Below are 13,191 nucleotides of genomic sequence, written 5' to 3'. Positions count from 1 at the left end.
TTCTTCAGTGGGGTTTATCGGCGGTTGGCATTCAACGTTATGGTGCATTACCGCCACCTACTGTCCTGGAGTGTGGGCCAGCGACAGGGAGAAACTAAATCCAACCTGCCAGCCACGTTGCTCTTAATAAAACATATACAATATTTGAGACTATATCTAATGACGTTCTACTCAATATACTCGTTAAACTAATTTCCTGTATCCCCTTCTCTCTCATACTAGATCTCAATCTCTCTCTTCCCCCCTGATACTGCCCACACTGTAGCAATACATGCTCCACGGTTTCTGTTTCCTGGCAATAATCACACTTTCCTGTTAGATACTTTCATATCCCATTTAAGGTCTTATTCAACTGGCTGTATCCCACCCTTAATCTTGTAAAATTAGCCTCCTCTCTTCTGTCCCTTCCTGCCGTCCTCCACTCCCCTTCCTCTGTAAATGAAATAAATGCCTACCTATTTCTCATCTCCTGCCATCTCTGCAACATCACTGTCCATGTCAGTCTTTTTGCCTCTGCCTTGGTCATTGAAACTACAACCTCAACATCCCCACTACTAAGTGCTTGTTTAGCCAGTACATCAACTGCCACGTTCCCTTCCAACCCACATGGGCTGGAACCCAAGTAAATCTTATCTGTACTCATTTGTCTAATCCTGCAATGGGTTTGTAGCACCTCATAAAGCAGGTCTTGTCTGCTATGTGAGCTAAAGGACTGGAGACTCATCAAGACTGTACATTAATCAGATCAAATAACTACCCTGTCTGGTTTGACTTCCTTCACCCACTGCAAGGCCAACAGTATGGCCATCAGCTCTGCTGTATATACAACCAGATGATCTGTAAAACGTTTCCTGACTGCCACACCACATTCCTGCACTACAAATGCTGACCAAGTGCGTCCTGTCCTTGGATCTTTTGAACCGTCTGTGTATATGGCCACAAAATTCTGATACAGTATCCAGACATCTCTTAAACCAATCAGATGGATCAACACCCTGCCTATCTTTCCCTAGTCTCTCCAATACTTCTAGATCAACTACTGGAGGTGGGAGTAGCCATGGTGGATTTACAGGAATAGCTACCATTGGACTAAACTCCCTTCCATACAGTCCCATCTCCTTCGCCTGGGTATTACCCACACATCCAAAGCTTGTGTTTTGTCTTCGCTCGTGTTCCCAGCATGCCTGTAAAATCCCTTTCGCAAGATGAGACACCCCATATCCCTGTAGGTTGACCCAATAATTCATTGCCAGCTGCCGTCTCCTAATCTGCAATGGCATATCCCCCATCTCCACCTGTAGTGCAGACACTGGGGAGGTCGAAACGCCCCACTACATATTCTAAGTCCTTGCCCCGGTATGACATCTAGTCTTTCCAATAAGGTCCAGGCTACCGAACCATATGCTATACTGCCATAGTCTCCAAGTTTCTCCAATATTACCTGAAACATACCTCATCTCCCACCTTCCTCCTGCTAAAGAACACTGTCTGAGGTTTCTCGACAGAGAACCTGAATCCCCACATTAATTCCCACCGCTCTACCTACATCACTTGTTTCCTTTACCTTCCTGGCTGTATGGCACATTTCTTCCCCTCTTCCATAAGGCCCCATCTTCTGCAAATAACAACCTCACAATATCTGTCCGCACCTGAAAGTAAACATCATTGATCATGATTGAGAACAACATAGGACTAATCATGCTCCCCTGCGGTGTACCGTTATCCACCAGGTAGATGCCTGATAGAGACTTCCCCACCCTCACCTGGGTAGACCTTCAAACAGGAAATCCTTTATCCAGTTGTACGTTCTTCCTCCCACCCTCATAATATCAAGCTTGGTTAACAACTCCTCCTTCCACATATCATACACCTTCTCCACATCAAAATAGACAGCTACAACAGTCTCCTAGTTCACTTGAGCCTTCCTGACCTCTGATTCTAAGCAGAGAACTGGGTCCATAGTTCCCCCACCCTTCCTGAACCCACTCTGATGTGTCAATACTAGCTCTCCAGAAAGTAAGTTAACCTCTTCGTAATCATTCGTTCTATAATCTTACATACATGTGATGTTAAAAATACTGGCAGATAGCCAGTTAGCCTCGTTAGGTCCTTCCCTGGGTTCCGAATTGGTACCACTACTGTCTCCTTCCGACTGACTGGTAGTTTCCCCTTCTCCCACACTCTGTTGTACAACACCAATACCTTATCCAGTGCATCATCACTAAGATGGGCAAACATAACACTTCATCTTTCTCAGGTGAAGTTAACCCAACCTTACCTATTGCCCTTTTCACCTCTGCCATTGTAAATGGTGCATTTAACACATCATTTACATCCTCCTATCCAGCACCCCAGGATGCTCCTCTCTCGTTCTCTCTCTCCCCCTCCTCTGACAAATTTGCCTAACTATGCACTTGGACAAATGCTGCTTCGGCCATCATCTCTGCCTTCACATCTGTTGCTGCCACATCCTTCCCACTTGTCAACACTGGATAATCCCACTCCCTTCTGACCCCTCATCCTCTTAATCATCCCCCACAGGTGTTGCCCTTCCAATGGTGTCACAGCACCGAAACCAACAATGACCTCTTTGCCTGACTTTTCTTCACCAGAGCCTGCTTATACTGAATCAGATGTTGGAAGGTATCTGTCCTTTTCAGTACTCTAAATGCCCCGTTCTTACTCCTCACCATTGCCCCACACTCCTCTGTCCACCACGGGACTGCTTTCCTCCTTTCTGAACTCTTAGGTATAGCCTCAGTAGCTTCCCCCACTAACGCTGTTCTCACCCAGTTATTCATACTATCCACATCCCCTCATATCCACCCGAGCTATCACCTGCTCATTCAGCTCCTGAAACTGATCTCACTTTGCCCTTCCAAACACCCACCTGCCTGCTCCATCCACTGACACCTCCGGCCTACTGTGCATACTATGGGGTAATGATCAATCCCTACAGTCAACTCCTCCCATAGAGATTCCTGCCATCGCACTAGATACCAGAGTGAGGTCCAAGGCAGACACTTTCCCTGTGGCTACGTCAATCCTGGTCCCTCAGCCATCATTCTGTCACACCAGATCTTTCATTTCTATCAGATAATCCATCCACCCCCCCCCCCAGAGTGTTGTGGGCATTAAAATAACAAAAACAGCCCTTACAGTTCCTGTGACTTATTCATGCTTCCAGTTATGCAGTGACAGCTTCTCTCCTCCAGCTTTATCTATCATCAGTCAGCATCATCTGTCAAAGTGAAAGACTCCCATGTTTTTGCTGGTAACTTTTGAAGCGATAACCTTCCGGCATTACGGCAAATAACTTTGTTGATTGTTCTGGTCTGTGCCTAGTGACCTATACAACTACAGAGAAGGGACAGCACATCTACTGGACTAAGTCAATTTCATTGAAAGCTTTCTGATCACTTGGACATGCAGCACAATTGGGGAATGGCCCCACAAACATTCTAGAAAAAAAGACAAGACTAACAACTTAAGAAAACTTCCCATACACACACCAGTTTAATTTGCAACAGCAATGTATCTGGAGCAACAAAACAGAGGACAACACAAATAAAACCCACTATGGTCATATTAAATTAAAACAGACTTGAATTTCACACTATCACTTCACAAAAATAAAATCTCCTCTGGTCTCTGTGGGTCATGCAAACAGTGGAAAACTGGCCCTTTTTTGTTTTATAAACATTTGCTCCTATTCCTCAAAGCACTGAAAGCAGCCATATTTCTTAACTCTCAAACTGTTAGCCATGTAAAATCGAACCACAGCGGCAGAGTGAAAGCTTGTCTGAGGGCATGCACAAGCTGCTGTGTAGCAGTAATCAGGATCTTTGACTAACCTTTAGTCAATACTTTCTTCGTTCTCGAGTCAGTGTTTCCTGAACTCCCATGGCTAGTTGCAGGGGGAACATTGGAATTTAGGAAATCCTTCATTATTAAATTAAATCCATTTTTGCGCCAAGTTGTCCAACAATCTATACGCCGCCATCTTAAGAGTATCATTGTCTTCTCTCATTGACAAATGATGCTCTATAATGGCGGTGTATACCTTGTTGGATTACTTCATGTAGCAATAATTTCCTAAATTCCAACATACCACCTGCAATAGGACACAAAGTTTCTACGACAACAGTGCCTGGGGGTGGGGGGAGTCTATGTCAGACACCATTAGAACACCGGCTGCTAAACAAAACAAAAAAATGGTTTTATCTGATCCAAAAGTCATAATGTGAAAGCCTCCCCCTTTCTCATTTATTTTCCTCCTTCCATTTTTCCTCTTCTTCACGGCTTTCTCTGTTGCGACCTGTTAACTGTTGTGCAGACTGGTATGCTCCTTCTAGACGGGCTGAGGCTAAGGAGGCACACATCAGAGGAAGTACAGCTTGTCTGCCAGCTGGATAGCTGGCTCTGAGTGGAGGTACTGGCCCGACAGGAAGGCCAGTTTGTGGGCATACTTGCACGGCGCAGGCACTCGGATAGTCCCGGGCCAATTCCAGTACATGTGGCACATTTTGAAGGTCAGCCTGGAGTGAGACCAAGGGTTAGATTGTGTTAACGTATTGTGTTAACGTATAAAGTCAACAATAACTGAGGTATTATGTAAACTGGCAGATACTATTTGGCCCTTACTGCCAACTAGAGATTTATGGTGGCATAATTCACTGTAGGTCTAACATTACCTTTGCAAGTGGTCTGGGGAGAGGTTTGCTGTGTTGTAGATTGAGATATAGTGTGTAGGCAGGCCACAGCCCTGTCGAATGTGATGCGCCATCAGGTAGAAGTCAACCCTGGGGAGAGAAAAATAAATAATTTGAGAAGCATTACAAAACTGATGACCTAAGCCTAATTCTGTCCACTTCTCCACTGAAGTATGCACTCGTTCCCCCCCATGGATAGGGTCAGAGGGGGAGAAGGGGGAAGAGAACCAGCATTGCGCTCCATTAAAGGGATACCTCAGGATTTTGGCAGTGAGGTCCTTTGTCTACTTCCCCAGTCAGATAAACTCGTGGATACCATTTTTATGTCTCTGTGTCCAGAATGAACGAAGTTTGAGGTAGTTTCACGACCCAATGCCAGCTAGCGTAAGTGCAATGACTGGAAGTCTATGGGTATATGCTAGTCATTGCACTAATGCTAGTTAGCATTGGCTCACGAAATTACCTCTAACATAAAAATGGTATCCACGAGTTCATCTGACTCTGGGGAAGTAGATGAAGGGCCACATTGCCAAAATCCTGAAGTATCCCTTAAAGACAGAGCCAGCACTAACCATTCCCTGTTGGTGACTGTGTGGTCCAGGACAGTTCCTGGCGGAGGCGTTCCAAAGCGGTCTCCGGAGCAGGAGTACAGGTTGGTGCTGACACGTTTCTGTACCACGATGAAGGCCAGCTTGGGCTCGTAGTTAGGGAACGTCTCAAAACACTTGAGCAGCTGAGGGATCTCATACAGCTCCACTGTCTTCAGCTGGCCGTCAGACACTCCGTCCCGATATACCACAATCTTCTCCGGGAAGTTATGGTTCACCTGGAAAAACATAAATCATGGCATATTTTTTTAAGCCACTAACATACGACATTTAAAAAAATCACTAGCATATGGGTCTTTCTATAAAACTAGGGTACCAGTGAGGATTTCCTACACTGGACAACTAACTATACAGCAGCTGTTGATAAGTCATTGATAATAATTAGCAAAAATGTTTAATGTCATTACATTAAGATATAATGGGGATCATAAGATTCACGAGTTGATTTAAAACCGGTTTAATCCTTTATCATGGTTGATGTCTTGACGGATTTGTCCAAAATTGTGTGACATAAAACATTACTCTTCTGTCCTTGCATTTACGGCAGTGTAAGTTGTCTTTATATCATATATTAAGCATTAAATCAGTTAAATTAGACATTGAACTTGTAAGAATCCTGGATCTAGCTGTCAGGACAGTTTTTTGTATAGAGATCTGGGAAATGCAGTAAAATGTTGTGTCTTACGTTACGGATGAAAATAAGTTTCAACAAATCCAAAATAATAAATGTGATTGTAAAATCGAATGCCCCTAAATGAAAGAGTCACCTTACCTTGCTTGATACTTCAAACCTAAAATCGATACTGTCATTAAAGTGGTTCTTCAATTATGCATAATACTTGTTGGATGCGCATTTGGTGTCCAGCTGATTAGTTACGCCGTGAAAATGTACACACATCTGATGCAACAGTCCAAGTGCTGGAAAAATGTCCAGACAATGTGTGTCTCATTCGTTACACCGGTGAAGACAGTTGTGCCTGGATCCACGTTCAATCTAATATCCTAGATTTAACAGAGAAAGCATCAAGGTAATATGTTCATGTTTTCATATGTTTCTGGACACAGCCTACCGCGTGCAATTGTCTAGGAAAGACTATTGCGCAACACCCAATGCTATTCCTATGAATTATTCTGGATATAATGACAAATTACATAGCCTAGTGTGATTATTCACGATATGATCCAGTAATGAAATAAAACTCTTTGGGGAGAGGGGTGGTTCTATATTTAAGCAATAAGGCACGAGGAGGTGTGGTACATGGCGAATATACCAGGGCTAAGGGCTGTTCTTATGCACAACACGGAGTGCCTGGATACAGCCCTTAGCCGTGGTATATCGGCCATATGCCACAAATCCCAGAGGTGCCTTATTGCTATTATAAACTGGTTACCAATGCAATGAGAGCAGGAAAAATACATGTTTTGTCTGATATACCACGGCTGTCAGCCAATCAGCATTCAGGGTGCAAACCACCCAGTTTATAATAGGCCCTATATGTACAATTATATAATTGTATAACATTATACAACAGGTGGGTCTAATCCTGATTGGTTAAAAAACGCATTCCAGGTGTCTATTCCATAAGTTACCACCGGCTAAATCTATGACGTTAAAATGCCTATTTACTCTGTTCCATCTGACTGCGCAATCCATTGTCTCATCAGACCAGCCAGGCAATTTATAAACTTGATCTTCACAATAAAAAAAACTTCTAGACATCATCTCAAACTAACATTTAGTTTAACAGCAGAGACTTGTATAAACCTTGCCGTCTGTCTCTTCGACATTTGCAACATTGTTTCAATATTCAAATTCGATCTCCAGCTGTCCCATAGTAATGAACGTGTCGGGAGTTGGAATGAGACAGACCAGTCGAAATCAACCACTCGAAATCATGAATCAGCTGGCATCCTTTTTATGGATATAAGTAATGTAAATTGAAAAAAGGTCAAACGGAACGAAATGCAGGTAGTTTGCGGTCTTTCCAGCTTCAGTTTGAAGTTAGTGTGTTAGCTGTGTTGTGGCTAGCTCCTCTGAACAAGTGTCTTGACAAGTGAGCACATTTTCCATTGTTATGGATGTATCCAAAATAATGTCACTAAAAAACAGCTTACACAAATGCAGCTACTTTGCTGTTATTCTGGCTGCACTTTTTTGGATGTGACTAAGTTAGCCAGCTAGCAAGCAATGGATAAGAACGTTGACAGCCAATATGGCAACAGAACATTTATAATGAACGACTGGGTCGCGTCCATAGATACAGAGCAAAAAGACAACCATTATTTACTGAAAGACCCATGTCCACTGTCTGTAAAAACTATTTTAATTTTACTGTAACTAGATTTGAGAACACACACAAAAGTTTTAGAACACCTACTCATTCATGTTGTTTTCTTTATTTTTACTATTTTCTACATTGTAGAATGACAGTGAAGACATCAACACTATGAAATAACAAATATGGAATCATGCAGTAACCAACAAAGTGTTAAACAAATCAAAACATATTTGGTATTTGATATTCTTCTATTTACCCACTCTTTGCCTTGATGACAGCTTTGCACACTCTTGGCATTCTCTCAACCAGCTTCATGAGGTAGTCACCTGGAATGCATTTCAATTAACAGGTGTGCCTTCTTAAAAGTTAATTTGTGGAATTTCTTTCCTTCTTAGTGTGTTTGGGCGAATCAGTTGTGTTGTGACAAGGTAGGGGGGGTATACAGAAAATAGCCCTATTTGGTAAAAGACCAAGTCCATATTATGGCAAGAGCAGCTCAAATAAGCAAAGAGAAATGACAGTCCATCATTACTTTAAGACATTAAGGTCAGTCAACATGGAAAATTTCAAGAACTTTGAACGTTTCTTGAAGTTCAGTCGCAAAAACCTTCAAGCGCAATGATGAAACTGGCTCTCATGAGGACCGCCACAGGAAAGGAAGACCCAGAGTTACCTCTGCTGCAGAGGATAAGTTCATTAGAGTTACCAGCCTCAGAAATTCCAGCCCAAATAAATGCTTCACAGAGTTCAAGTAACAGACACATCAACATCAACTGTTCAGAGGAGACTGTGTGAATCAGGCCTTCATGGTCGAATTGCTGCAAAGAAACCACTACTAAAGGACACAAATAAGAAGACACTTGCTTGACCCAAGAAACACGAGCAATGGATATTAGACCGGTGTAAATTTGTCCTTTGGTCTGGAGTCCAAATTGGACATTTTTGGTTCCAATAGGACAATGACCAAACACAACTCCAGGCTGTGTAAGGGCTATTTGACCAAGAAGGAGAGTGATGGAGTGCTGCATCAGATGACCTGGCCTCCACAATCCCGACCTCAACCATATTGAGATGGTTTGGAATGAGTCGGACCGCAGAGTGAAGGAAAAGCAGCCAACAAGTGCTTAGCATATTTGGGAACTCGTTCAAGACTGTTGGAAAAGCATTCCAGGTGAAGCTGGTTGAGAGAATGCCAAGAGTGTGCAAAGCTGTCATCAAGGCAAAGGGTGGCTATTTGAAGAATCTCAAATATAAAATATATTTGTATTTGTTTAACAAATGTTTGGTTACTACATGATTCCATTGTGTGTTATTTCATAGTTTTTATGTCTTCACTATTATTCCACATTGTAGAAAATAGTAAAATAAAGAAAAATCCTTGAATGAGTAGGTGTTTAAAACTTCTGACCGGTAGTGTATATATATATAAAAAAAATCCCAGGCTGGGCTAAAGGCCTTTAGTTCACTGTGTTAAAAATAAATAAACGGCCTCATAACACATAGGCCTATTTTAAAACGGTCACCTCATAGTATTTCTGCAGTGCAGCCAGCAGACACACTCTGAACCCGTTGATGATCTCCTCGTTGGGCATCTGGAAGGTCACTCTGGAGTACCACCTAGTCAGCAGGCTGGGGGAGGGGAGGAATAGGAGGAAATGTCATAGGGTGAATCCCAAATAACACCCTATTCCCTATATAGTGCACCCTTTGGGCATGGTAAAAAGTAGTACACTATATTGGGTAGCCATCTAAAGCCCAAAAGGCTAGGTCTGGCTCTGACTGCATGTGTGGGTACGCAGACCCACAAGCCACTGTGGCCCCTCATCAGTTCAGATTTTTTGTGGCCCCCACTCCCATCAAAGTTGACCATCCCTGATATAGGGAATAGGGTGCCATTTGGGATAAAACCATAATTAGTCAGAAAAGCCATCAATTAAGTTAATTCCATTCACTGATATGTTACTGTGCGGTGTGTCTTTTAAGGGGCGTGTTTACCTATTCAGGCTGGCGACGAAGCCCATGACTGATCTGCTCTTCTTGCTGGTGTCGTGATGGACGTCCACTCCAATCACCATCAGATGTTTCTGTTAAAACGTTAAGCAAAGACAGGCGCTAAAAATACTACACTAAAACAAAAAATGTAACAGCTGGGTAAATCCATTTGAATTCAATCATTTATTGACAACACCCCTTCTGTTGTTTAATAGAAAAACAACCAAATTGGATGTTCTAAGTCCACAACCATGTTTAAACCACCTCAGGAGACCACTTTTGAGGTTAAGGTTGAGAAATGTAGATTTTGGGGCGTAGTTAACCTTTAAATCAACTGCACATGAGCCAGAGACCGTTGTTTGGTTAGCATTGTTACTGATGTTTCTGTAGCACTCATGTGATTGCGGAATTTGCTAAACAAATGGCCAATGGATTGATGCAAATAATCATGATATCCATCTGCCAGGTGGGCATAGGCTACTTCATAGTTAACATTTAATTGAGAAGGTTTTAGGAAAAGCCTTTCCATCTACCAGAAGACGGTTGTCATTAAGTTAGCATCATCGCTAACAGCAACACAAAGTGGTAGACAAACACACACAGGGGCATTCCTGTGCAGTCAGAGCCAGGGCATTCCTGTGCAGTCAGAGCCAGGGCATTCCTGTGCAGTCAGAGCCAGGGCATTCCTGTGCAGTCAGAGCCAGGGCATTCCTGTGCCGTTGCCTCTTCAGAAAGTTGAAAGAAAATACGAATCACTGATGCATATTATTCATGTTTTATGATAAAAATTACATTTCGTTGATTTCCTACTAAGTTCAATACATTTTGGAATATTTTGAATTCCGTTTTAATGTCTGGATTCCATCCACGTTCTCCGCAACAAGAGTTTTATAGGGCCCTACAACCTGTAGCTGTCGATGGCAAAACACAATCCTGGTCAAATCTCTCCTCCGCTCCAGCCTCCAAAAGAGTGAAATGAGGTGCCCTGCCTTTACCAGAACCGTGAGTTGCAGATACATTTTTTAAACAGCTGACTTGACAAAAATAAAGCCTCTTACCTCTTCAGACTGCTTATTGACTCTACTTGTTTTATATTATCCCATTGGCATTTGTGTGTCACTTTCTTTATAGGTAAATTGGTGTTCATTTTGTACATTACACTATAAAACAAGGTATTTGAGACTTGTTCGGAATTCCTGATTGTGTCTCGCTTTATCTTATGCAAAGCTTTAATTCTGACTTGCATGTCTCTCTGGCTCCATCAACACACTGTCTCCATCTAGTGGACACATAGCATCCCTACACCCAAACTTAAAACACAGTCAACGTCAGGCAAAACCTTACCAGTAGAGAAAAATATAATACTAACCAGAGGGACGTTCACGGTCCACAGCTCTCCTCCCAGTTTGCAGTTCATCTGCAGCAGGATTTTCTGGGCTACACTCCTCAGCTTTTGGGGTTGGGAGATGGTCCGGACGTTAATGGCCTACACAACCAAAGAAATGTACATTTTTCATTTTAGATTAACCTTTGCATTAGGCAGTTGATAAACCTTTTGGTTCCTTGCCTCTTTCCCTGAACCTTACACCTTTAGTATTCACAGATCTTATAGGACCCGAGTTGCAGTGGTGTAAAGTAGCCCTACTTAAGTAGTTTTTATGGGTATCTAGACTTGACTATTTATACAACTTTTGCTTTTACTTCACACCTAAAGAAAATAATGTACTTTTTACTCTATACATTTCCCCGACACCCAGAAGTATTCGTTAAATTTTGAATGCTTAGCAGGACAGGATAATGGTCTAATTCACTCACTTATTAAGAGAACATCCCTGGTCATCCCTACTGCATGTGATTTGGCAGACACCAAACACACATGCGTCGTCTGTAAATTATGCCTGAATGTTGGGAGTGTGCCACTGGCTATCCGTAAATTTAAAAAACTAGAAAATATTGCTGTCTGGTTTGCTTAATATAAGGAAATTGAAATGATTTATACTTTTACTTTTGATATTTAAGCATATTTTAGCAATTACATTTACTTATGATACTTAAGTATATTTAAAACCAAATAATTTGACTTTTACTTACGTAGTATTTTACTGGGTGAGTTTTATTTGAGTCATTTCCAATTAAGGCATCTTTACTTTTTCTCAACTTTGACAATTGGGTACTTTTTCTACCACTGCCAAGGTGTAGGTTAAGAAAAATAGTGCTGGCACCTAGCCATGTTATTATTTGTACGTTTACTGTATGTTGTGTGTTTGTTGCAGAGTGGACTATCCTGGCTAAATGACGATCAATAGTGAATTGTCTGGAGGTGTGGCAGAGTTAACCTGAGAGGGCACGGGACTCTGGACGCAGCACAGCTTCTTGATGGCACTGTAGAGGTCGTCTCTGTTGCCTGTCATGATGCACACTACCAACTGCACGTTGGGCTGAAAAATGGGCCAAGGTAAAAAGAGAAAGCTCATAAAAGATTCATAATTAATAGGATTTATATAGCGCTTTTCCACATCAAAGCGCTTTAGAATGAAAGAACAAATCTCCCTACCACCAGCGTTTATGTATTACTGATGTGTAACTCAAACAGCATCATAGAAATAACCACAAAGTTGAGATACATTAGTGAAACAAATTAACCTCCACATTTTCACTAGTCGAATGTTTGAAGTAGGCTCAAAGGTTTGGGGTGTAATAGAGGTTGGAAAATGTTCCGAAAAATGTATTTTCATGGCCAATACAGCTTCTGTGATTCAATAACAACAATTGTTCACAAAAAAGGACTGTTCTAAGGTGCTCAGAGGCAGTAGTGTCATGTCCTACCTCACTAGTGAGCTGGGAGTGGATGCTCTTGACGTAAGTCTCGGTGCGGTCATCCTTCAGTTCCACGCGGATGGGCCGATCCAGCCTCAGGCCCATGGGTCCGGCCACCTTCCCAAAGCAGGACACTAGCTCCTCGGCCTGCTCAGCACAGCGCCGCGGGTAGAAAATGGCCCAGCAGTTCATGGGGATCTGAGAGAAAAACAACAGAACGGGCCAGAGGAGAAGTGTGAGCCTGAAATTGCATTATTCCCTATATAGTGCACTATGATTGGCCAGAGCCAGGCTGATTTCTTGATTCCTCAGTTTCTTTTTCTTCAACTAAATCAAAATGTTTAAAGTGACTGCGTAGGAGAGTGAATATCCTTAAATCAACCCTAAAACAGACTGCAATACAGACACAAATTACAGTAAGCTAGTCATTCCCCTGACATCATTAGTGTGCTGTACTTGACCCTTTGACCCTGAGACTCACACAACTGATAGAAGCATCCCTGATAACCTCCCTGGACCAGCTGACATCAGCTCCGGTGACAAAGGACGCTGACTGCAGACAGATGGTCTCCAGGGGCAGAATTCTTCCTATAGTCTGGATGGAACAACAGAGAATAGTTCAAGTTTTCCACAAGAACCCCCCCCCCCCCCGTGTGTGTGTAAAAGAAATAGGACCCCCCCACCCACCATTTTTGCAGAACAAGTTCTATTATGGTGGCCTCTGCTCATTCTAATGCTAGATCATATTCCAGCAACTATCAGGAAATACTGATCACATTTTTT

The 13,191-nt window shown here is 42.5% G+C and overlaps 1 protein-coding gene across 4 annotated transcripts in view; it reads right to left on the bottom strand.

The window, feature by feature from the left end:
- Nucleotides 1-3,487: 3,487 nt before the first annotated feature.
- The window catches only part of piwil2 (piwi-like RNA-mediated gene silencing 2), a 31,044-nt gene continuing 21,340 nt past the window's right edge, over nt 3,488-13,191 (bottom strand). For 3 of the 4 annotated variants that reach the window (XM_029716700.1, XM_029716699.1, XM_029716701.1), the window contains exons 15-23: nt 12,890-13,003; nt 12,418-12,606; nt 11,928-12,029; nt 10,961-11,077; nt 9,595-9,683; nt 9,123-9,228; nt 5,285-5,538; nt 4,695-4,802; nt 4,382-4,538 (exon numbers count right to left, since the gene is read on the bottom strand). In XM_029716700.1, the coding sequence (XP_029572560.1) occupies nt 4,382-4,538; nt 4,695-4,802; nt 5,285-5,538; nt 9,123-9,228; nt 9,595-9,683; nt 10,961-11,077; nt 11,928-12,029; nt 12,418-12,606; nt 12,890-13,003 (1,236 nt within the window). Of the gene's footprint in view, nt 4,539-4,694; nt 4,803-5,284; nt 5,539-9,122; nt 9,229-9,594; nt 9,684-10,960; nt 11,078-11,927; nt 12,030-12,417; nt 12,607-12,889; nt 13,004-13,191 lie in introns of all 4 variants that reach the window. The other variant, XM_029716702.1, reaches the window with a different exon arrangement.

The sequence above is a fragment of the Salmo trutta genome, chromosome 27 (genome assembly GCF_901001165.1).
Source record: "Salmo trutta chromosome 27, fSalTru1.1, whole genome shotgun sequence".
NCBI classification, from domain to species: domain Eukaryota; kingdom Metazoa; phylum Chordata; class Actinopteri; order Salmoniformes; family Salmonidae; genus Salmo; species Salmo trutta.
Note: the sequence above shows the minus strand (reverse complement) of the source record. Positions and strands in the feature narration are given on the sequence as shown.